The following is a 23,463-nucleotide window of genomic DNA, read 5'->3' on the forward strand; positions in this document are numbered from 1 at the left end:
CCATCTGTGTCTCTCTCCAAAATGAATAAACATCAAAAAAATAAATAAATAAACAACAAAAAAAAAGAAGTTGCAACAAAAGATGGAACAGGATATAGGCATACTGAAAGAGGCTCAAGTTAAATAGAGAACCAAAGGGCGCCTGGGTGGCTCAGTTAGTTAAGCATTTGACTCTTGATTGTGGCTCAGATCGTGATCTCACAGTCGTGAGATCAAGCCTCGTGTTGGGCTCTGGGCTCTGTGCTGGGCATGGAGGCTGCTTAAGATTCTCTTTCTCCCTCTCCTTCTCCCCCTCCCTGCTCTCTCGCTCTCTCAAAGCAAACAAACAAAACAAAACACCCTGGGAGCCTAAGAAGTGTGAAGCGAACACCCTTTTGATGTTAGCAGTATTGAGTACAGATGAGGCCAGATGGATGCTTCTAGACTGCAATCCACAGACGGTCTTATATTTTAAGTCTGGGTTCCTGCCAAAGATGCTCATTCTGATAACAAGATGAAAACACTTCTCAAGAAATCCCACATGTGAAATTCAAATACCAAAGGTTCTTATCACCTCGGGGCCTACCTATCCTCTGTGTGGCCTGGCACTCCTATTTCCATTGTTCTCGCCGCCTTCTGTTCCAAAGCTATCACGGTTGAACACTGTATGCAGAGAGTGTCCTTAGCGTAGGGGAAGAGTATCCTCTGAATTACTCCAGGCAGCACCAAGCTCAATGCAGTGCCAGAAATGGATACATTATACTCCACAAGATGTGTGATTAGTCAATAGAGAGAAAAAAAGTCACACACACTGCCGTCTTCCACAAAAAAGGAGAGCATGCTATTGTAGAAATGATGATACCATGTGAAAAGGTTAATCATAGTCTGGCAATTGCAGTGTTGGATGCAAACCTACTTTTGCTGAGGCTGTGAGTTTCCTTGATTAGAAGCCCTGTTCCCTGCTGGGACCTTCTCCAGCACCAAGACATCTTGGTCATGTTCTTTAAGTCTGACTGTATTCGCCTCAACGTCCTGCAAATACAAATTACACCACATACAGATGCTGCTGTTTTCTCAGACAATGAAAAAAATTTCAAATGCTTCAGAAACTCATTTGGTGCTTGTGATGCTAATTGTTGCATCTACAAATTAAGTCATTTTCAAAGTCAGGGCTGGAATGGTCACAGATAGGACCAGATGAGGTTTGAGGCATATGGTTTTAAAACTCTGCTTTTACCCCAGATTCAGAAAAACAACCGAGTAGAGAGGAGTGTGGTTGTACTGTGAGAAACCTTTCAGAGAGGGTGGCATAACGGGAAGAGAGGGGAGCAAGTACACTTATCCTTAGAAAAATACGTGGCTTTCTTCTGAGGGCGTGTCATTTTCACAGGCATGCACCTTTTCTCTCTCATCAAAAGATTCTGTTTGTTTTTTTAAAAAATCAGCTCGAGGGGCACCTGGGTGGTTCAGTTGGTTAAGCGTCTGACTTTGGCTCAGGTCCTCGTCTCACGGTTCATGAGTTCGAGCCCCACATTGGGCTCTGTGCTGACAGCTCAGAGCCTGGAGCCTGCTTCAGATTCTGTGTCTCCCTCTCTCTCTGCCCCTTCCCCACTCATGCTCTGTCTCTGTCTCTCTCAAAAATAAATAAACATAAAAAAAATCAGTTTGAAATGTGTTAAAAACATTTTTCAGTTATTTTGAATAATTTTATAAACCGTATCAATGATAATGATCCTAACCTGATTCTTTCCAAGAATTTTTTTTGGCTAAGTGTAAACTCCATGTGTGTAAACTTCAAAGAGTTACTAAAGTTTACCTCTAAATTTCAATGTCACTTGAACAATTAAATTAAAAATCTTGACAGACTTTTTTTCATCATTTGGTCCCCATTTTAAAAGAGATAACAAGTCAAATTCCGTGAGGCATTTTTTTTTCTATATTATTCAATGGTATAATTTTAAATTTAACTTTTTTTATTAAGGGAACACATTTCTAAGACAAACTTTGTTGTCAGAATCTTGTCCTCAAAGGCAAAGGCTTAAGGCCGTGTGAGAATAGGTGTTCATACATAAGGAACGGAGAATGACATTGTGAAGCATCATTAAGTAAGGCTGAACGTACCAGTAACTGCATTTAGAACTTCAGGGTAGGATAGAGAAAGATGCTAAGGCTGGGAGAGACAGAGAAGAGAGTGTGCTCAGTGTAGGAAAAGAGCAAAATGACCCTAGAGGAAACAGTCTCCCAGAGTGAACTCAAGCTGGGGCAGGCTGGACTGCAGGCCACCTGAGAGGTCAGGGCTGACGGGACACTGTCATCTTTCCCAGTAGTCCACAGACAGTCTTTCTAGGGATTGTGTGTGTGGCAAGACCAGGGACCATCTCTTCTCATCCTCACCCACTCTCACAAATACTTTATTGAACAAGCTTTGAGTAGGCCCATCTGCAGAGTCAACTTTAAGTGCAATTTCACATCTCTGTCACCCCAGTTATTCTTCGCCTACCCGCTAAAGTCTGAAATTCCTTTAGTATGAATCAAATTGACATGAAGCACTTGAAAATGCTTGATTGGAGTAACCATGGGTGACGTTAATTCCCACTAAAATGTAATCACTCAATAAGTGAGGAGAGGATGTGATGATACAGGAAAGCTTCAGATTTGGGAAGAAATAGGAGGTGGAGACTAAGAAAGTCTAGGATGGAGAAAGACCTGGGGAGTGAGGTAGGAAAGGACACAAAAGGGCAAGCCTAGAATTGCCAAAGAGAAATGGCTCAGACTTTGGCATTTGGCCAAGGCAGTCCCTAGATTTTTTTTTTTTTTTTTTTTAATTCTCATGGGCCAGTATGGGTGTGTCCAATTATTTGGTGTGGCACACGTGCCATATTGGCAGCTTTACTGGAATATCACCCTTGGATCCCAGAACGCACACCAGCACACTGAACATACCAGGTTTAGAACCAAGGCTCTTTGTTCTTAGAGCGTTCAGTAGTCACAGTACCGCTCAGTTAACACCACACTCTGATCTTCGCTGGTCTGGCAAAAGGAAAAATGGGATACTTCTCAGCCACACTGCCTTGGACTCACCCTCAGGATCCGGTTGAAATCCTCCTTGTCCACTCTTAAGAAATGGCAATTATCTTCTCGCAAGACGATAGAAGCAGCTCTTGGGGCATCGTTCACTAGTGCTAACTTGCCAAAGTCATCCCCCTCATGCAGGGTACAGACCACACCCTGGAGGGAGCAGAACATTCAGATGAACAGGATCCCTGAATCTGAGCAGACAGCCACTCACCTCATGCCACAAGACGCCCTTTACCCAAAACACTGTATATAAATGGACTGCGCCAGGGATGCCAAAGGAGAGTTACAGAATTAGATTATAATGTTTTATTGTTCTTTCATTTAGTGATATGGGCTATGGCCTAACTAAAATGTACACATTTAATGTATTTATTTTAAATTGATACAACATCTATAAGGAGATGAGCCCCAGAAAGTTCAACTCGAATGAGTATAATAATTTAGATAATCTGTGACTGGAGATGCTGTAATGTCTTTTCTACACCGAGTAACAATGTTGTTGCAGGTTTAATTGTAGCACTTCCATACTTAGAGCCACACTAGTAAATGGAGCATAATAAAGTTTCACAAAGAAAAAGATATACATACCTTGCCATAAATGACTACATTCACTGATCCTTTTAGAATAATGTACCAGGAGGTGCCTTCTTCCCCCTGGTTAAACACTAGACACAAAAAGATGAAAAGACTTATGACAAGAATAGAAGCACATCAATATAAATTACAGCTTATCAAATCATCATTTTTAAGTCCCCAGAATTATACATTTACTCCAGAAGGAAAAAAAAAAAGTCACTGGCAAATACTAACTTATTCAGGTGGAATGGTATTTCCTTTTCTATAGAACACGAAAGGAACATAGATACCACGCTACTTGCTAGGCTCTAAAAGGTACGGATTTACTATTGAGCCATGTGCCAGCAATCCATTTCTTAAAGCGATAAATACACTTTCCCCTACAGTCCATCAAAACTTATTACGCTATTGAAAATAGTTTTTAAAAGTAATCTTCACGCTAGTGTGTGAAGTTTGAAAACGTGCAAATCAGCACTACATACTGTTTATGGATAAGTGTCTATATGTTACTAAAAAATGAGTTGTGATAACACTCACTGCACATAGGGTAGGAATTACCTTGGGGAGGGAAAGAAAACAATGAGATAAAGGAAGGAACAAGAGGGCTTCGTTTGTATCTATAATTTCATTCTTTAGAAAATATGAAAAGATAGTATCATGTCCGTGTTTGATGAAGATAAAAAAAGGTGCTGGTAATAATCTCTATTTTTTTTGTTGGAAATACTTAAATATTTCTAATAAAATGAAAACAATCAGTAAGTCTGAATGAAAAAACATATATGAGAAGTTAAGTCATCAGTGATGATAAAAATAAAAAATCTTAAAGTGAACCATTAAAATGTAAAGAGAAAACATTCTTCCTAAAATTAATATCCATGTTAGAAATACCACTATTGATGACTGGAAGTAAAACATTTTGAAATGTAATCTTTATGACACTTTTTGCTTTTACGATTCATGTTCCTGCTTCTTTGACTAACACAGTCTGAAGAAAGAACAAGATTTTCCAAAGAACCTCTCTTGAAAAGTTAACAGGTGTCCATTTAAAAAAGCGTCTTATGGGGCGCCTGGGTGGCTCGGTCGGTTAAGTGTCCGACTTCGGCTCAGGTCACGATCTCATGGTCGTGAGTTCGAGCCCCGTGTCGGGCTCTGCGCTGACAGCTCAGAGCCTGGAGCCTGCTTCAGATTCTGTGTCTCCTTCTCTCTCTGCCCCTTCCCCACTTGTGCTCTGTCTCTCAAAAACAAATGTTAAAAAAAAAAAAATTTAGAATGAGCAAATATCTGGACTTGTAAATTGCCATTAAAATGTATGGTTTTTTATTTATTTATTTTTTTAAATTTTTTTTTCAACGTTTTTATTTATTTTTGGGACAGAGAGAGACAGAGCATGAACGGTGGAGGGGCAGAGAGAGAGGGAGACACAGAATCGGAAACAGGCTCCAGGCTCTGAGCCATCAGCCCAGAGCCCGACGCGGGGCTCGAACTCACGGACCGTGAGATCGTGACCTGGCTGACGTCGGACGCTTAACCGACTGCGCCACCCAGGCGCCCCAAAATGTATGGTTTTTTAAAAAAAATTAAAAAAAGATAAAAAAGCGTCTTATGTTTCACGCAATTTAAAAAGTGTCAGTTTAAATGGAACGGACGTTTTTCTTTATTGCAGAACTTTGAGAACCTTAGTATGCTCAGGTGTCTTCTGACTCTCCAAGGGAGATTAGAGAAAGCGGCCTTTCCTGCCTTGAGTAGACCAGGAGCCACATTTACCAAGAAGGATTTTGTAGAACTTGAGGAAAAGGATGGCTTAAACGATTCTGTTCACATTTACTAATATCAAATTGGAACGTCTTGCTTCCAAATGCCCTCACAGAACTAAACAAGTTGGGTTCTGAAGAGATAAGAATATATTAGCCCTGCATTGGTATTTGGGGCAATGAGTTTCTCTCGGGCTCAGAACTGGTACAGCAAGTGAGAGAAGAAAAACCAAGCAGGGCGATTTGTCACTCTAACTAGGGATCTGGAGAGACAGACTTGTTCTCTGAAAATCAAATTGAAGTGAAGCTGCGTGAAAAGGTCCTTGTAGGGTCCTTCCTGAAGAGCAGTGACTTCACCCCACCCTCTTTATTTAAAAAAAAAATTTTTTTTTTTTAACGTTTATTTATTTTTGAGACAGAGAGAGACAGAGCATGAACGGGGGAGGGGCAGAGAGAGAGGGAGACACAGAATCGGAAGCAGGCTCCAGGCTCTGGGCCATCAGCCCAGAGCCTGACGTGGGGCTCGAACTCGAGGACTGCGAGATCGTGACCTAAGCTGAAGTCGGATGCTCAACCGACTGAACCACCCAGGCGCCCCATACCCCCACCCTCTTTAAATACTGCCTTGAGTCAGCAGGGAGCCAGTGGAGACTCAGGCTGCCAACTGTTACCAACCTGGTACCAGAAAACCCTAGGGCAGCATAATAACAGGCACATGCTGGGAATAGTCGTGAGGCTCGAGAAACCGAACTGCCACATCATGTCCTTCCAGGTCTGACCTGGCCCCCCAAGAAGGAAAGCATTTGCAGTCAGGTTCCCATGGCATATGCTCTTGAGAAGCTCGCCAGGCACAACGTCCCATTACGTTCACTTACACACGGTTCCTCCTTTGGCATGAGACTCAAAAATGAGAACACCTGCTAACTCTCGTTTCACCTAGAAGAAAAAGAGAAAGAATTGGAAAGGCCAGATTGGGGGGTGGGGTGGGACTTGTTCTCCTGAGCAGTGCTGAATGTACCCTTCTGTTCACACAGCCATTTCCCACTTCGCTAGCTGCTAGTCTCGTCTAGAACCACTTTCACCAAATTTGCCACTAGATTCACTTATTTTTGGGAGAGCATAAGCAGGGGAGGGGCAGAGAGAGGGGGACAGAGGATCCAAAGCAGGCTCTGCACTGATAGGCTGACAGCTTGATGCGGGGCTCAAACTCATCAACCGTGAGATCATGACCTAAGCTGAAGTCGGACGCTCAACTGACTGAGCCACCCAGGGGTGCCCCTACCACTAGATTCATAACGCTCTGACAAAAGCTATCTTATAAGCTAATTCATTCAAAACAGTCTCCCCAGAAACCATTTAAAACATGGCTTCACATGTGGGGCGCCTGGGTGGCGCAGTCGGTTGGGTGTCCGACTTCAGCCAGGTCACGATCTCGCGGTCCGTGAGTTCGAGCCCCGCGTCAGGCTCTGGGCTGATGGCTCCGAGCCTGGAGCCTGTTTCCGATTCTGTGTCTCCCTCTCTCTCTGCCCCTCCCCCGTTCATGCTCTGTCTCTCTCTGTCCCAAAAATAAATAAAAACGTTGAAAAAAAAAAATTTAAAACATGGCTTCACATGTATGAACTAGCTAATTTCGCTGCCAGTCTTCCATCTTGGGTGAGAATATCATCGGACCCTGCTGCTATGAGAGGCTCTTCCTTGCATCACACATACTACATCACCACACACACACTGGAAAATTCAAATGAAACTTCAATGTGCAGGCAGATTTATATTCCTACATAGCTAATTGTTTTAAAATCCTAAATTATGGTTGCAAATCTTGGCTCTAATTCCCTAAGAACAAAGTGACCTCAGAATTTCCCCCAGTGCCTGGGTACCTGGGGTGTGAGCTAGAAGAGGAGACTCCCCATAGTCCTTTCAATTCCACCATGCTGAGCAAGTCACAGCAGGGGCGTGCTGGGGACCTGGAGTGCAGGCAGGGAAAAGGAATCTCCCCTCACTTCTGTCTACAGCATGAGCTCATGATACCTACAAGGTGCAGGGGCACCCCAGCTGAGGCGCCCAGGCACTAGACCTATCCCCACCTCCCACGGACAGAGTGAGGATGACAAGGGCAGTGGTATGTGGGAAGGGTGGCTGGTCTAGACTACACCCCTGAATGCCCTATGTAGGTAGGTGAGCAAGCTTCTGGACCCACAGTAGTGCAGCAGGAGAAGGATGGGAAGGCAGCTCCATCTGAGTTGAAGGGGGAGGGTTTGGAGCCCTTCTGCTTGGAGCTGTGGCAAGTGCCTCATTGCTCTCAGCAGAGACCTGACCTCTGCCCCCAGAGAAAGGACCACAGACATTGCTACCATGCATGTGGTAGCATAATGCCAGCAAGTAAGCTGGGAATGATAGGCAAAGCAGGTATGTAGATATTGCTGAGGGGCCTCAGAATATGATCTGTGAATATTGAAAGAACTTCTATTTACTATTATTATTGAATTATTAACATATAGGAGACTTGTGCTACCTGGAAAACACATTCCTATATTTCTTCTATAGGAGGATGTATTTCTGTCCCTATTCAGAGCCAAATTTCTGTCCACTGCCTTCCTAAATAACTTCATCACGTAAAAGTTCAGAGTCAGACATAGCCATTGGGCCATTTTTCACTAATGGGCCCTGCTACTGTGTCCTAACATATCTGAGGCAATGTTTCCTTGAACCTTCTGCTTCCTTCTCCATAGGGCAGCACACCTGGGCAAAGCCGGCCCTGTGGGCCAAGACAGGCCATCTTGATTTTTCTCCTTCCTCTATATTTCATGGAAGGGTCTCAGAGTTCCCCTTAAGGTCTGGATCTCTTGTCAAAGTGTACAGATTCCAAGATTCAGGTTTTGAAGAATGAAGTACATTTTCCAGTCTTACTCACTCGCTCATACTGCTTCAGGGTTTAGGGCACATGAACAACTACTAACAACATGGTAACACTTGATCCCATTTGGGGACTATTCTTGAGTGTAACTTCCTTTATGTCTCATGAGAGAGAGTAGGCATGATTTATGAAGAATTCAGGCATTCCTTCACCACCACCCCCATGCCAAAATACACTCCTTCATTGCTAACAGTGCATTCAACACCTCCCCCTCCCGAGCATGCTCAACAAGGAGACGACCTACTGTTGTAGAAAGATGGGATAAGGCCTTAATGTGAATGAGCTCTTCATAGATAATCTCTAGGTCATCCACGGTCCTCTGGCCAGGTCTACAAAGAAAAAAGTAAGAAAAAAAACAAAGAAAAAAAGTCATCACAAAAGCTTGAGATATAGAAATGGAGTACAGTAATGTGTTTAGGGATTTCCTAGGAGAAATCTCTATGAAAAGACTTTGACAGAAGAAAAGATCCTGCCATTAGAACCCCTAAAGGGATTTTTGAATTGAATGTGTTCCTTGATGGAAGAATGTGCATAGTCCTCTTCCCTTCCAATCTGAGGGAGGAACATCTCCACTCACATTATAGTTGGCTAACTTATCTCTCACTCTGTAGATGATTGCTCTAAAAAATTGCTTGTCATTACCATCAGAATCAGGAACTGCAAAACTTGTCTTTTAACGCAACTAGGAACAATTGATTTCATTAGCTGGATGACTGATCCAAATTCCTTGGGATCCTGTGTGATGTCTTAGCCTAACAGAATAATGCTGCTGTTACTATTGTTTCAGATGATGTAATATGTTTCTAGACAGGACTCAAATAGAGGATTAATGTAGACTCAACATTTTCTTACTTATCCCTGAAAAAGTGAGGGCATGAGATGAGCAGAAAGCAAACAGCAGTGTTTAGGATTAGTACCAAAGGGAAAGAAGGAAGGTACACACTCTCATTTCCCCAAATCTGTTCCATGGATGACAGCTCTTTCGTGGGATGTCAATCAGTGTATGGGTTTTTTTTTCTATAAATTATTTTTTTTTATATAAATTGTTTTAAACTAGTATCCAACAGCCTGCCTTTGAGGATAGAATATGGAAGTGTTATGGACGTTTTGGCATGGGAGGACTGAGTGGATTCCTAACCATCTTTAATGTGTGTGACTATTCTGGAATCACTAGTAGTGTTCAATTACACACCAATGATAATCAATACGATTGATCAGTAATTTGGGTGTTCTATTGCTCCCTGCAATATAAGGAACCCTGGCTAATGTGTTTTTGAAACTTCAAAACAAACAAAGGGGTGATCAAATCTCAAAGAGCTATGTGGAAGGACAGGCAGCATTTACTTTCCGCTAACTGTTGCAATCATGTATGTTACCTATTCTGTAACCATCAGTCTGTTTTCTGTATTTTGTCCTGAAATTCCAACAATTTATGATATTACTCAATGTTACTGTATGTTAAACATGTAAACCTTAATGAGCTACTGATGGTATTTCATCCTTAATTGCATTACATTTTAAAAAGTGTTCCTTGGTCGGATAAATTTGGGTGTGTTGGAGTACTGAACACAGCACTGGATTTTGAGTATGCAGATCAAGTTTTAACCTCAGTGCAACCACTCAGCAGCTATGCGGCATCAGTCTCGGTCTCATCTGCAAACTGAGGACGATACCTTCCTGAGAGAGATGCGAGAGCCAAGGAAGTAGCGAATGTGAAGGTGTTTGCATATTTAAGTGGGAAAAAAATAGCAAAGTGATTTTCAAAGCTCAAACCCTTGTTTAAGTAGCTTTAGGGGCGCCTGGGTGGCTCAGTCGGTTAAGCGTCCGACTTCGGCTCAGGTCATGATCTCCTGGTCTGTGAGTTCGAGCCCCGCGTCAGGCTCTGTGCTGACAGCTCAGAGCCTGGAGCCTGTTTCCAATTCTGTGTCTCCTTCTCTCTCTGACCCTCCCCCGTTCATGCTCTGTCTCTCTCTGTCTCAAAAATAAATAAACATTAAAAAAAAAAAAAAGGAGTTTTAAACAGGGGCACCTGGGTGGCTCAGTCAGTTAAGTGTCTGACTTCAGCTCAGGTCATGATCTCACGGTTGGTGGGTTCGAGCCCTGCATTGGGCTCTCAGCTGACAGCTCAGAGCCTGGAGCCTGCTTTGGATTCTGTGTCTCCTTCTCTCTCTATCCCTCCCCCACTCACGCTCTGTCTCTCTCGCTCTCAAAAATGACCATTAAAAAAAATTTAAAAAAATAAGGTAAACAAACAGATAAAGTATATATACTATCACAGATAAAGTATAACATGTGGGCCAGCAAATTACATCTAAAACTAAGTCATTGGATAAGCAGTTTGAGCAATCAAAACTGAATTGTGAATATCCTGAAATAGTTGATTGGGTTAAATAATTTTGCTGCCATATTATATATCATGTAGGGAGTTGATCGAGTGGGACTAACTGGAGGAAGAAAGCTCTATGCATATCTTGCACATTACCTTCTCAAGGGCAGCTTTGATGCAAACAAAAGAATATGGTATCTTTCTCTTGTAGCATCAACAGAGGATGTTTCCTAATCCTGACTATTCAAAGGGACACGTACTAAATCCGTGACCCAGGGGGATGCCAGCCAGCTTTACCTCCTGTGAAGGATCACCACTGAAGGACACAGCTGTGCACCAATCCAGTGCTTCAGGGCAGATCTCAGACAGTATGGGACCCAAAGATACCAAAGAAAAAACTATGGCCATGGGGGCTCTAAAGGAGCCAGCCCTTCTTAGTAAGGGGCCTAATCTACTACTTGACTTAGACATGGGGATTTTGAAACTGGGACCCTTGGAGATTTAAAAGTCAATTGAATCACCCCAGCTGATCTACCACGATAGAGGCAGCTAATGTGAAAGTCTCAGGTAGGCATAATAGGATTATGGCTCTTCAGCATGAGGAGCGGCCCTGCTGTTCCTGCTACTTGACATCAGCTGCAAATAGCATGGACCCTCCTAGAAGCTTGGCTAAAAGGGAAAACAGTTGCCAAGTCTCATTCTCACCTCCATGGGGAGGAAGAAAACTCAGCTGGGAAAAGAAAAGGTTAGAATTTATCTCTAAAATCTTGACAGATTCAAAGTTGGAAATCCATTCATTGTGGAAATCCAAATCAATGTGAAATCCATTCTGATCAACTCTTATGGCATTAGAATCTATAAATCCTATTATATTAAAACTGATTGTGTATGTCAACTATACTTTGATAAAAAATAAAATGAAGGGGCTCCTGGGCTCAGTCGTTTGAGCGTCTGACTCTTGACTTTGGGTCACGTCATGATCCCAGGGTTGTGGGATCGAGCCCTATGTCTTAGGATTCTTTCTCTCCCTCCACCCCTCTCTCCCATTCATGTTCTCTAAGATGAAAAAAAAAAATGAAAATGATTATATTTCATCCAAGAGTTAAAACATATAATGAAGAGCTGTCCAGTCCTCAATGCAGCATATTGCAAATTTGACGCAGTGGTTCAAGGTTGCCCTGTGAGTCACGCTAGGTCGTCTTAGGACCTGCATCAGAGTGTGGGAGAGGAGAAGTGAAGACAGTGACTCTGAAGAATTTCTGAAATCTCTTCACCGCCCTGCTGCCCCACACAACTGAGCACTGCCTGGAGCTCCACTTACCCCTTTCCCTCCCTGCCACTTACCACCCCCGTCCCCCCCCCCCCCCCAATTATTTCCCAGTGTCTTCTCTGGTCTGTTATTCTTTTGTTTACTGCCATTAGCTCTGTGCTCAGTGTGTTCTACCTTCTCTCCCTGGGGAAAAAGACAAAAAACCCCACCTTTCATCTATGTAATGCTGACACCTAAATCTTTATCTCCAAACAGACTTCGTTCCTGAGCTCCCAGAGTTTTCTGGCCACCTCCATCTCCTCCTAGATAAGCCATAGTGCTCCCTCATCATCACACAAGGATCTGTGAAGCCAGATCTCAATCTCCCACATCTTCCAGACACATTCATCTCCCCTCTCTTCACACCTTACCTCATGGCTCTGCTCTCTGCTCCAGCCATACCAGACATCTCTGTATCCCTCCAAAATGCTAGGCTTTCTCGTGTCTCCAAGACTTTCCACATGCTCTTTTCTTTGCTATATCTTTTTCTGCTGCAAGCCCAACTCAGATGTCATCTCTCCCAGCTAAAATTGGTTGTTCAACCCTTATTCTTCCATGGCACATGGTCCTGCTGCTGTGGTGATTACAACATACTGTGAAGAATGCTCTTTGTTTAAATATCCATAACTCTAGTCTGCTCTTCTCAAGAGAAGCAGCATCTGGTAGTGCAAAGGGCACTGGATTGGAAGCAGAAACTGGACTGGAGATCTAAATCAGGAACTTCCTAGGTATGTGATTGGTGTAATGCCTTGTTTCTGCATCTGTAAAATGGGAATAATTAATACGATTGTCATAAAGATCACAGGAGTTAATATACGCAAAGTATTGATATATTGGAAATAGAGCACAAGTGCAGGATGGCATTATCACCAGGGTGGATGTTCAATATGAATGAAGACACACGTTCCTACAATTCATGCTGAACTGAGGGTCTACCCAAGGGAGAAGGCAGCAGTATTATGGACCAGTTCTTGTTCTGTGCCCAAGGGAAATGGGGGCTTATGCTCTGCCATCCTTCCTATCAAAGGTCAAGTAAGATGACGTGCCCATGACACAACTCACTTTTGATATGGCACACGTTTGTGTCATGGCAAATAGTTCATTAATAATGAAGGAAGGACATAGGGTGAAAATATTGAACCTCATCTCTTACTCCAAATCCCATAAAATGATAGAAAAGACATATTTTCTATAGGATTATAGATTTTATTCATCCAGCTGTGAGGAAGAAATTACCACATTAGACCAGCTGAAGTCACTCAGTAGAACTAAATCAAGATCAGTGGCAGCTTGGACAGAGGTGACCACCCAAGACCAAGTAGCACCTGTGGGGCTCAGCCCTTTTATGGCCTTATTTTTATCTACCATGCTAACGATCTGATTGGAAAGGTATTTTATAAAATTTTTAAATGTTTGTTCATTTTTGAGAGAGAATGAGAGAGAGCATGGGCAGGAGGGGGGTAGAAAGAGAGGGAGACAGAATCCCAAGCAGGCTCCACACCAGCAGCGCAAAGCCTGATGCAGGTCTTGAACCCACAAACTGTGAGATCATGACCTGAGCCGAAGTCAGACGCTCAACCGACTGAGCCACCAGGCACCCCTGGAAAGGTATTTTAAAATCCAAAACAGCACTGAAAACAAACAAGCATCACCATCACCACAAACCACATAATAGTACTATGGGCAGACAGAGTTTTAGGAATTCTTGGGTGACAGAGAACAGATAGGGATAAAACGTGTGAGAAATGACTGGAAGTGGCCACAGCTCAATATTCACAGAAAACCACCACAGGAGGAAGACAGCAGATGAGATAAGGGCAGGACAGGGTCAGAGTGGTTCATCAAAAGACTGCTTCTTTCGGGTCAGTGGCCTCTTTTCCCAGGCCCCACAGTGAGCAGTGGGCAGTGGCAGAGTTTATTGCCAGGCTAAACCTTGAGACCTGCTCTCTAAAACATGCCCGGGGAGAAGCCTGAGAGAGAAGCCCTGGGCCCTCCTGCCGGACACAGAGGAGGAAAAGGAGTAGCAGCTCTCCCAGGAGCAAAATACCCAGAAAGGCCCCATTCCTGGGAAATCCTCCTTAGTTTGGCAACTAGTGGGAGGAAGAGGGGTGGCTTCAGCTTGCCTGCTCCCCCACGTGCCTCTCACAAAGCAAAGCCTGCTAGGAAACATGGCCTCCGCTGCCTTCAGGGGCAGCTCTGATGGGGATGCAGACCACACCTACACAGAAATCCATGTGGCGGCTTATTCTACCCCCTGGTTCCCCATTCAGCAAAAGCCACTCCGGAGAAGTAAACACTTCCCTGGGGACTTGCTGGGTGCTGTGGAGAAACCCATGGCAGCTGTTTGAAACAGGATGGAACAAAGCTTAAAAACAGTTTAGTCTCCGAGTCCTAAATAACATTCAAAATGAAAGGAAAAAAAAGAAAAGAAAGCTACAATCCTGTGGTCTAAAGCGGTCAATGTAATCACAGGGCAGGCCACAGTTATTTGGCAATCCACCCAGGTAGCAGTGAACTTTTTGGTTCTGTTTACAGCCAATGTTTTAATGAGGTGAGAGAAGCTAGGACTGCAAGGTGTGAGGGGACTTACTCTAAAAAATGAGTATATTCACAGTCAACAAAGCAATAAAAGCATTTGTGAGAGGTTTGCCACAAGCAAACTCACTGACGTTTCAGGGGGCCTTGACTTGTTGCTGGGACTGAAAGTTGAGGGAAGTCCCAGGGAGGAGGTCAGATGGAGCATGGGCGGCCAGCCTATGCCCACGAAGGTGGATCACAATCCGAGCCCCTCTCCTATCCCAGGTGGATCTTCCGGATTGTGGCAGCGATGACGGAAAGGCAGCCCAGCCTCTCCCAAGGCCGCCAGCTCGGAGCTGCTGTGCCATCTAGTGTCTCAGAGAAGATTCCCCTCTCTACTCAATCTTGATCTGCAGCTTTCCCCAACCCCCCCCCCCCCCCCCCGCCAAAGGGCACCTGATAACAACTAAAAGTGAGCCTTCCCCACCACAATCACTGAACAAAGTCACATTTTAAAAGCGGGTTTCTCATGGCAAACAGTGGCATTAAGCACCTCTCACGCTTTGGTCTTTACGGGGGTGACAGGGAAAAAATGGAGAAGAGGTCCTGCAAATCAGACCCCAGCCTGTTCAAACAGTAATGAAAGGGTCCCAAGGACTGAAGGCAATTTGGCTTTCAAGAGTCAAGGGAACACTGTGCCCCAAGCGGGAGGAGGGAACCCCATGCACCTTCACAGAGTAACCTATGAGGCTGGGGAAGTGAATTGACTCTCTGGCTGCTCTGAGTGGCAGCCGGTGAATGTACCTGGTCTTTACTTGTCCTTCTCCAGATGTCACAGGGAGAGATATTAGGCATCCCTGCTTCTTTACAAATCTGCGTGGTGCCACATTGATGTGGATTTGTCGGATCCTGCTGTGGAAAGGCCTAGTTTCTGCAGGGGATGCATTCTGGCAGCAATGTCTAGTTACAGACAAGATAATAAACGGGGATGGATGGAGAAGCAGTTTATACATTAAAGGATGGGAGGGCTCAGGTGATATTGGAAGCTGCTGGTAAATACAGTTTTATCAAGGAATTTATCAAGGTCAGAGACTGAGCTCCTCAGTTATTGGAACGTGGATAAAATGAGGGATTCGTCCAGACACCAAGCAGCACGTGGGCATGGCCAGTGGTAAAATATGCAGGTGAGAGAATAAATAAGCCATTCTTCTAGACCTGTCGTCTAGTAGACCTATTCTCTGGTGCATGGGAAAAAAAGCCAGAAAAGTCAATGTTATAAATATCTAGTAAGCCATGGTCATGCTTCAAAATAAAGGAAATGCTTTATTATTTTTTTTCTGAGGGGTGGGGGTAGGAATGCTTTATTTTTCTTGCAACACTCCACCTCATCCCACCTCACTGTCCTGCTTATAAGTCATTTCTCAAACGTGGTCATCTTCCAACACCCTTAAGATTGTGAGAGCTCACCTCTTTCCACTTCCCTTAAAGGAAGTTTGGTTTTATTTCCCACCCTCTTATGTAATAAACCAACAAAACGTGTTTCTTTTCTTTACCTCCCAGGATCCTTGCTTCTTAAGAGTTACATCTTCCATGTTAGAGACATTCCAGGAACCTGGTGACTGGACATTTGCAGCGTCCTGTCCAGATCTCTCTGCTCACTTCTCTGCCACACCACCACCCCTTCGCCTTATCTTTAACCCAGAAAAGAACATTTTAGGTTTATCAGATGCAATTAGGCATTTTTTAGTTCTGATAGCAAAGCCTATACATCCCTATGTACATTCTTTCCTTTATTTGTGAGGTTAGAAATGAACATTGTCCACCATTGCAGTAAAGGGCAGATGCTTTATGAATATTTGTGAGAAATGAAGTCACCCTCATCAAGACATGGGTAAGGAGCCATAATTAAGGCCCCTGAGTGCTAAGTGTTTTTAGGACAAAGTAATTTAAGGTTTTTCATGTTTAGAAATTGAATATGCCCAACATACTTCCAGCAAAAGTGGTTACTATGGGGACACACTAGAAGTTTAATATTAAACCTTTTAAAAGGTGCAAGTACAAATATTTTCCTGCAAAACATCTAAGCAGCAAGTTGAGAAAACAACAAATTTAGATGGCATCAGAGAGTATAGCTACCTGCCTTCGTGTATGATGCATATAGATAATCAGATAGAAAATGCAAACAGTTTTTGAGGAGGTGCTATGTATACACATTATTACTTTTTCCTTGCAAAAACTCATTCTTTTTTTTTTTTTTTTGCAAAAATTAATTCTTAATCAGGGACAGATGGACTACCTATATTTCTTTGGATTTCACTTCTTATTTAATAAACACCCTAGAGAGGGTGAAGTTGCAACCTAATAAAGAAGATTGAATATTCTCCATGAAAAAAAAAAATGGAATGAAATTGGCTTTGGAGTAAGCAGACATGGACTCGGATCCTGGCTCAGCCACATATACTTCCATGTGATGTCAAGGAAAGCACTTGACATCTACTAAACTCAATTTCTTCAAATGTAAATCGTGGATAATAACATAAGTCCTATTCATTCCATAGAGTGGTTTTGAGGTTCAAGGACATGATGTATATAAGGTCACTATGTAAACTATACAGTGTGATTCATACATTAATTATTAAGTTTTGTTTGTAATTCCGGCCAGTGGGTTGACGTGAATATTTTTCTAAGTAGATGACAACGCTTGTACTCCACTCAGGTCCATGAGGTCGTAATTGAGTAAGATGAGATTAGTCTGTCATAATTATTATATTTTTTTAAGATTATTTATTTATTTTGACAGAGAGAGACAGAGAGAGAGAGCACGCACAAGCAGGGGAGGGGCAGAGAGAAGGAGAGATAGAATCGGAAGCGGTCTCTGTGCGGTCAGCGCAGAGCCCGATGCGGGGCTCGAACTCACAAACTGTGACATCATGACTGAGCCAAGATCAAGAGTCGGATGCTTAACCGACTGAGTCACCCAGGTGCCCCTGTAATTATTATTTTTAAATCAAATACCCATGACATCTTTCCTCACCAATGCTCTAAGAATAAACCCAGCAGGCCATTTTGAATCCTGTTTGGCTTGGGAAAGGTGATAGGCCACAGTAAAGAATACAGACTCCAGAGTCAGACAGACCCGCACCGGATCCTGAGTCCAACACTTTTGGGATAAACACAGGCAGGTGATTTAACCTATGCCTGTTTCCTAATCCATAAGATGGGGATGGTATTAATAATTACCTCACAGTTCTGTTGCAAGAACTGAATGAGATAATTGTTGAGCATAGTGCCTAGCATAGGTAAGCTCAATAAGTGTTGGCTGTGATTAAATATAATCGTATTTGTTTTTCCCTTTACAATCTCCTTGTGAAGCTGGGAGAGGGCAAGCCGGTATTACTAAACTCACTTTATAGTTTAAGAGATTTGTCATCTGGAGATGTTGGGTTCTTATTAGTGATTTGGTAAGATGAGAATCCAAGGCTCTGGAGCCCAGTCTTGCTTTCACTTTATTTGGCAGTTTCTTGGGTCAAATGCATGTATCTCAAATGCTGTCATTAAATTCCCAAAAAATAATTAATTTTAACCTCACAGAACTCAATATCTTGCATTGTGTCTTTAGTCTCAGCATTCTCTACAGACAGCAGAGAAACCTGCCGATTGCAAAGCGGACCATCCACACCTCTCTTTAATGTTCTTCAATGGTGCCCCAAATGTCTATAAAATAATAGTCAGTGCATACAGAGTGCATAGCTGACCCCCCTCAATTAGACCTGGGCCTACCTCCCCAGCCACATTTACTAGCACTCTTGGTCTGGGCATTCATTCACTCTGAAACAGCTTATTGTTCCCTGCTGGAACTTTCCTGACATCTTTCTGGCCCCAATCCCACCTCTGCACTCCTGTCAGGCTGTTTTCTTTCTTTGTTCTGGCAAGAAGAACACTAAAATATTATTTTTGCTGCTGTTATGAAAGGGCTTGAGAATGAATTTAAACATCCAACAAGGACTAACTGAATGTATTAGAGACATTCAGAGGATAGCCTATTATACACCTCTTAAAAATCCCATCCTTGAAGAACATTTAAGGTTAAGAGAAAAAACCCACAATATATGGCCCTTTGTAGCAACATGGATGGAACTGGAGAGTGTGATGCTAAGTGAAATAAGCCATACAGAGAAAGACAGATAGCATATGTTTTTGCTCTTATGTGGATCCTGAGAAACTTAACAGGAACCCATGGGGGAAGGGAAGGAAAAAAAAATAAAGAGAGGTTAGAGTGGGAGAGAGCCAAAGCATAAGAGACTCTTAAAAACTGAGAACAAACTGAGGGTTGATGGGGGGTGGGAGGGAGGGGAGGGTAGGTGATAGGCATTGAAGAGGGCATCTTTTGGGATGAGCACTGGGTGTTGTATGGAAACTAATTTGACAATAAATTTCATATATTGAAAAAAACCCCACAATATATTACTAAGTGTAAAAAGTTAGGAATTTAAAAATAATAAGAAGGACAGGCACCAAAATGTTAACAATTATCTCTGGGAGATGTAATTGTAGGTGTTATTTATTTTTCTTTAACTCTTTTCAGTAGTTTCCAAATTTTCTACAATGAACATATTGACTTTAACAATAAAAAGTCAGTAAAATCTTATAATGAACCCTACACTGTAAATGGGCAGCTGTATCCATCTTCTCTCCCAAATATGAATCTCAATGGCAGTGATCCAATGGCTGGCTTCATGTAAGCATGAGGGATAAGTAGTAAATTGTCTTTAGAGAGGAGAGGCAATAAACCCAAACCTAAGAAATGGACCTCTTAATGCAATCATTTCTTCTGGTAAATTCTATAAGCTTTCATTTAGGGCACAGCAATCTTTCCAGAAAAAACAAACAAAAACAACAACAACAAACCAAAAACAAAAAAAAACAAAAACAAAACAAAACAAAAAAGGCAAAGTTTTGTCATGCAGTGAAAGAAAAGATTCACAGTGAATTTCTTATTTCATAGAGATTAGGATCTTTAAGTCATGTTTCTCTCTTTTTTTTTTCATATTTCTCTTTTCATCTGATTTGCATTTGAGGATGAATTTCATAACTTTGAACATTTCTTAGCACATCCCAACAGAAATCAAAACCCTAGGAACCACTGACTTTAGGCTTGCTAATCTGGGTTCCCCTGAGGAAGCAACTTTCCCTATAATTATCAGGATTTCAAATTTCACACCCTCAAAAACAGCTTGGACAGAACAAGACCCTATTAAAAGAGGCTCTACTAATTTAGAAAGAAATACATAGCCTCTCATATGCCCTCTAGAGCAAATGTGTGGAACAGCAGGTGGGAGCTATCTTAATGCAGCCAACTAACATCCCCACTCCCACCTGGTATTTTCTCCTATCATTTGATCATCTGAATTGTTTCCTTTTAAACTTATGCCCCATAGCATATGTTAGAAAATATTAGTTTATCATATGAAATAAATGAACTCAAGTTTCTGGCTTATTGGGAAGATTCCAGAATCTGCCAAGAATTCTTTTTGTTGATTCTCTTTCCCTTAGCTATGTATATTTTACATGTTTATATATTAAACATATATATATATGTTTATGTATATATATATGTGTATATATATATATATATGTAAGTATATATATATATTTTGTCCTTCTGGTCAAGCCAACTAACCTATCTCTTTCTGAACTACTTAAGCTTCTAGGCTTTAAGGAATTCCCGAATTGCAGATCTACCTAGAACTAGATTTGGCAAATGGCATCTACTTCATTTCCCTCCCACTTCTAAGCTGGTTTCTGATAGACTATGCTAAACAGCGGGACATCATGTCTCACTTTTCTTGGAAGAAGAGGTTGAGAGGCATGTACAGCAAGAACCTTCTTTGTCTCTTTTTATCCAGCTAGCTGCAAGTTTATAACATTCTGCTTATCTGGTCACTCCACATCTTTTTGCCCATGGCCCCCTATCCAAAATATCTGCTCAAAGGTAAGCAGAAGGAACATTTCTATTGGCAAGGATCTCCACTGTATCTACTCGCTGTTGGGTAACCTCTTGCTTTTAGACTTATAAACAAAGCAAAATCAAAACAATTAGCTCCAAGAGCTCATTTTAGGTTTGATGGCTCTGTCTGTGAGCTGCAACAACAGCACCATCAACTGTCATTGTTCTATAGCACTTGCCCCCCAGTGCCATCCAGGTCTGCACCTGTGAAACCAGGATGGGCATTGTGAGTCACTCTGCCTGCCACCACATAAAAAGCTAATTTCACATTCGGGATGTATGTTTTTTTTTCAATACCAATAGCAACAAGAGTATGCCAAAAAATTTCCCCTGAAGCTCTATTCTGTTTTTTAAACTACAGAACATTCTTTCATAGTTTGACAGTTAAAATGCTGCAGTTAATGTAATAAACAGAGAATTTTTCTAAGTAGCCTGTCAAAACAAGTGACACTTTTTTTTTTTTTGCTAGCGAGTCTCAGATTCAGAACAATGGGAAGTACCTTTCAAAGCAACATCTTCATTATACAATCAAATTCTCAAAGTAATCTTCTCATCAAAGAATATTGTGTTATTTCTTTCCCAGTAATTATCAGAGTTCTGCAGCCTCTCTGGCAGTGGTGACTATTATAAAATGCAGCTGTGCTGAGTTTAAAAATTGGGGGGTCCTGCCCTGGTCGACATGGAGCCAATGCATCTCATGCCTCCACATTTCCTAATGACTTGGCTATCTGGGCAGTAAAGCGCCAACATTTCCAGGACCTTTACACATGCCCTCAGGTTTCTAGGAGCAAAGTGCTCAGGGGGTCTCTTTAAGGACAGCAGTGATACTGGAAATTCTTGATCACCTAAGCATATTTTCTTTCCACGTAAATAAATTAGACGCTACAAAGGTTATTATCAGACTCCCTCCACCCCAAAAAAGGTGTATGTGTGTGTATGTGTGTGTGAGTGTGTGTGTGTGTGCATGTGCATAGGTTTGAAAGTCTGTCTCAAAAAAATTAGATTCCTTCTTTTTCACTTTCTCATCTCTTGGGAGCTGTCATTCCAATAGAAAGAAAATCTAAGACTATTAAGTCAGAAGAACTACCAGTTCGATTCCAATTTTGTAGTTTGATAAAACCTGGAAAGGTAAGAAAATCCCAAGGGAACTCAAAATGATATGTCTTGGAATACTAGTATAACCTGTATGTTCTAGTGATAGACTGGAAAAATCCAACCTTTGGAATATAGTTTTCTCTGAAGAATCTTTGGGCTGCCAAGGATCATGCAATTCAGTGCTGTATGCAAGAAAAAAAGCACAAGCACAGGCTCTCTTTCTAAGGATGACTCAAGAAACCAGCTCTCAGGGTCTTGTGAGGGTGAATCAAGACAACAGCATGAATGTTTCTAGCACACAATAGGCACTCAATAAGTGTGTTTGTTGCACCAGATCCTAATTTGGGAGTGCCTCACCTCCTGGATTATAAATTCTCCAAAGGCAGGAACCATTTTATTATTATTATTTTTTAAAGAAAACCTCTTGGTACATGTTCAAAAATCTTTGTGAGTCAAATGGCATTTCTGCTTCCCTTGAAGCAACTAAGAGCTGCAGGAACATTAGCTGCCAGCAGACATTCATTTGTTCATTCGTTCACTCAGCAAAAGTTTATTGGTGGTCTATTTAGTGGAATGCACAGAGCTAGGAATATGGCCTTTTCTAACTTCTATGCCAGATTAAATCCCCCTTCTCCATATTATACTCTATTAATGTACACTACATTTTCCTTTGTAGCATGTACTGCAGCTATGACAAAATGATTCCTTGCCTAACTAACTATTTAAGGTCTGTCTCTTGGACTACGCAGAAAGCTCCAGGAAGGAGGTGCAACCCTCTTGTTCGATGTTTTAGGCTTAGCAACTAACATAGTATCTAGGACAAAATAGGTGTTTATCAAATATTGGTGAAGTGAACAAATACATGAAAAAAGAAATGGGATATGTCTTTGCCTTTCAGAAACTCAGTTTAAAGCAATGTTTCTCAATAGGAGCATTATTTTCAGGATAGCTCCTTATTTTGTAGGGTCCTAGGTATTGTTGGGTGTATTTGGCAACCCTTGGTCCTAACCACTGCCCAGTGAATGGCAGAAGTGTGCCCCCACATGTACTGAGGCAACCAAAACATCCTCCCACACTTGCAAATGCCCCACTGATTCAGAACCACTTCTGATTCTGATTCTGTCCCACTTCTGATTCAGAACCACTGTATGGCTTTGACTTGAATGAAAGAGGCAAGAAGAGCAAGAAGGGGATGGATCTAGGAAATGATGAGAAAGTAAAAATGATGGACAATGGGACATAGGTGTGTGGGGAAGGGAGAGAGGAAGTGGACTCACATGAAAGAAAGCACAGTTTGGAACGGTGTTCATTTGAGTTCTCCATGCCTTGATGATTCCCTTGTGTCCCCTTAGCCACCCACCCCTGTGATGTTTCAGGGCAGACAGAGCATAAATCAGCTGGGCAAGGTTCTTGGATACTACCCATAATTAGGTCAGTGAAGTTCTGGCTTTTCTGTTTGATAGTTTGGATTTTCCCATACAATTTTTGTTTGAAGAAAGGGTTTTGAGGATAAAGGACCAGAACCTAACCAGTGTTCTAGAGTTAAACATGGTGGTGTTAACTAGGATAAGGGCAGGCCTATGAAACACATGGAGGTGGACATTAAGACCCAAGAGAAAGTCCTGACAAAGGAGACATCGCATGACAACAAGTGAAATATGTTGAAGAAAGGAAACAGAGTAGCACTAAGAAGTACTATAAGTTGGCATGAGGGGCAGATATTGAGGAAGTTGGCCTAAGGGGCATGGCACTTTTGCAAAGTGCCCCGTGGACATACAAGACATGTGAAGTTTAATGCACTTGTTGAGACCCACGAATAAATGGAGGTTGGCCATGCCTGTGACTCAGAATCGACATCCACAGCTGCTGGCACTGGCCACAGGGTGGAGGGCCATTTCATTCCCAGAAGAA

General features: G+C 42.3%; 1 protein-coding gene across 8 annotated transcripts in view; it reads right to left on the bottom strand.

Moving 5' to 3' along the window:
• Nucleotides 1-23,463, bottom strand: part of RAPGEF4 (Rap guanine nucleotide exchange factor 4) — a 134,728-nt gene that overhangs the window by 60,208 nt on the left and 51,057 nt on the right. For all 8 annotated transcript variants that reach the window (XM_047084119.1, XM_047084118.1, XM_047084117.1 and 5 more), the window contains 5 exons: nt 8,543-8,627; nt 6,260-6,320; nt 3,646-3,722; nt 3,061-3,207; nt 896-1,011 (listed from right to left, as the gene is read on the bottom strand). In XM_047084119.1, coding sequence (XP_046940075.1) covers nt 896-1,011; nt 3,061-3,207; nt 3,646-3,722; nt 6,260-6,320; nt 8,543-8,627 — 486 coding nt within the window. The remainder of the gene's footprint in view (nt 1-895; nt 1,012-3,060; nt 3,208-3,645; nt 3,723-6,259; nt 6,321-8,542; nt 8,628-23,463) is intronic.

Source organism: Lynx rufus, unplaced genomic scaffold (assembly GCF_022079265.1).
Source record: "Lynx rufus isolate CCGP_SWC_20201006 ecotype Redwood Valley unplaced genomic scaffold, mLynRuf1.p SCAF_2, whole genome shotgun sequence".
NCBI classification, from domain to species: Eukaryota; Metazoa; Chordata; class Mammalia; order Carnivora; family Felidae; genus Lynx; species Lynx rufus.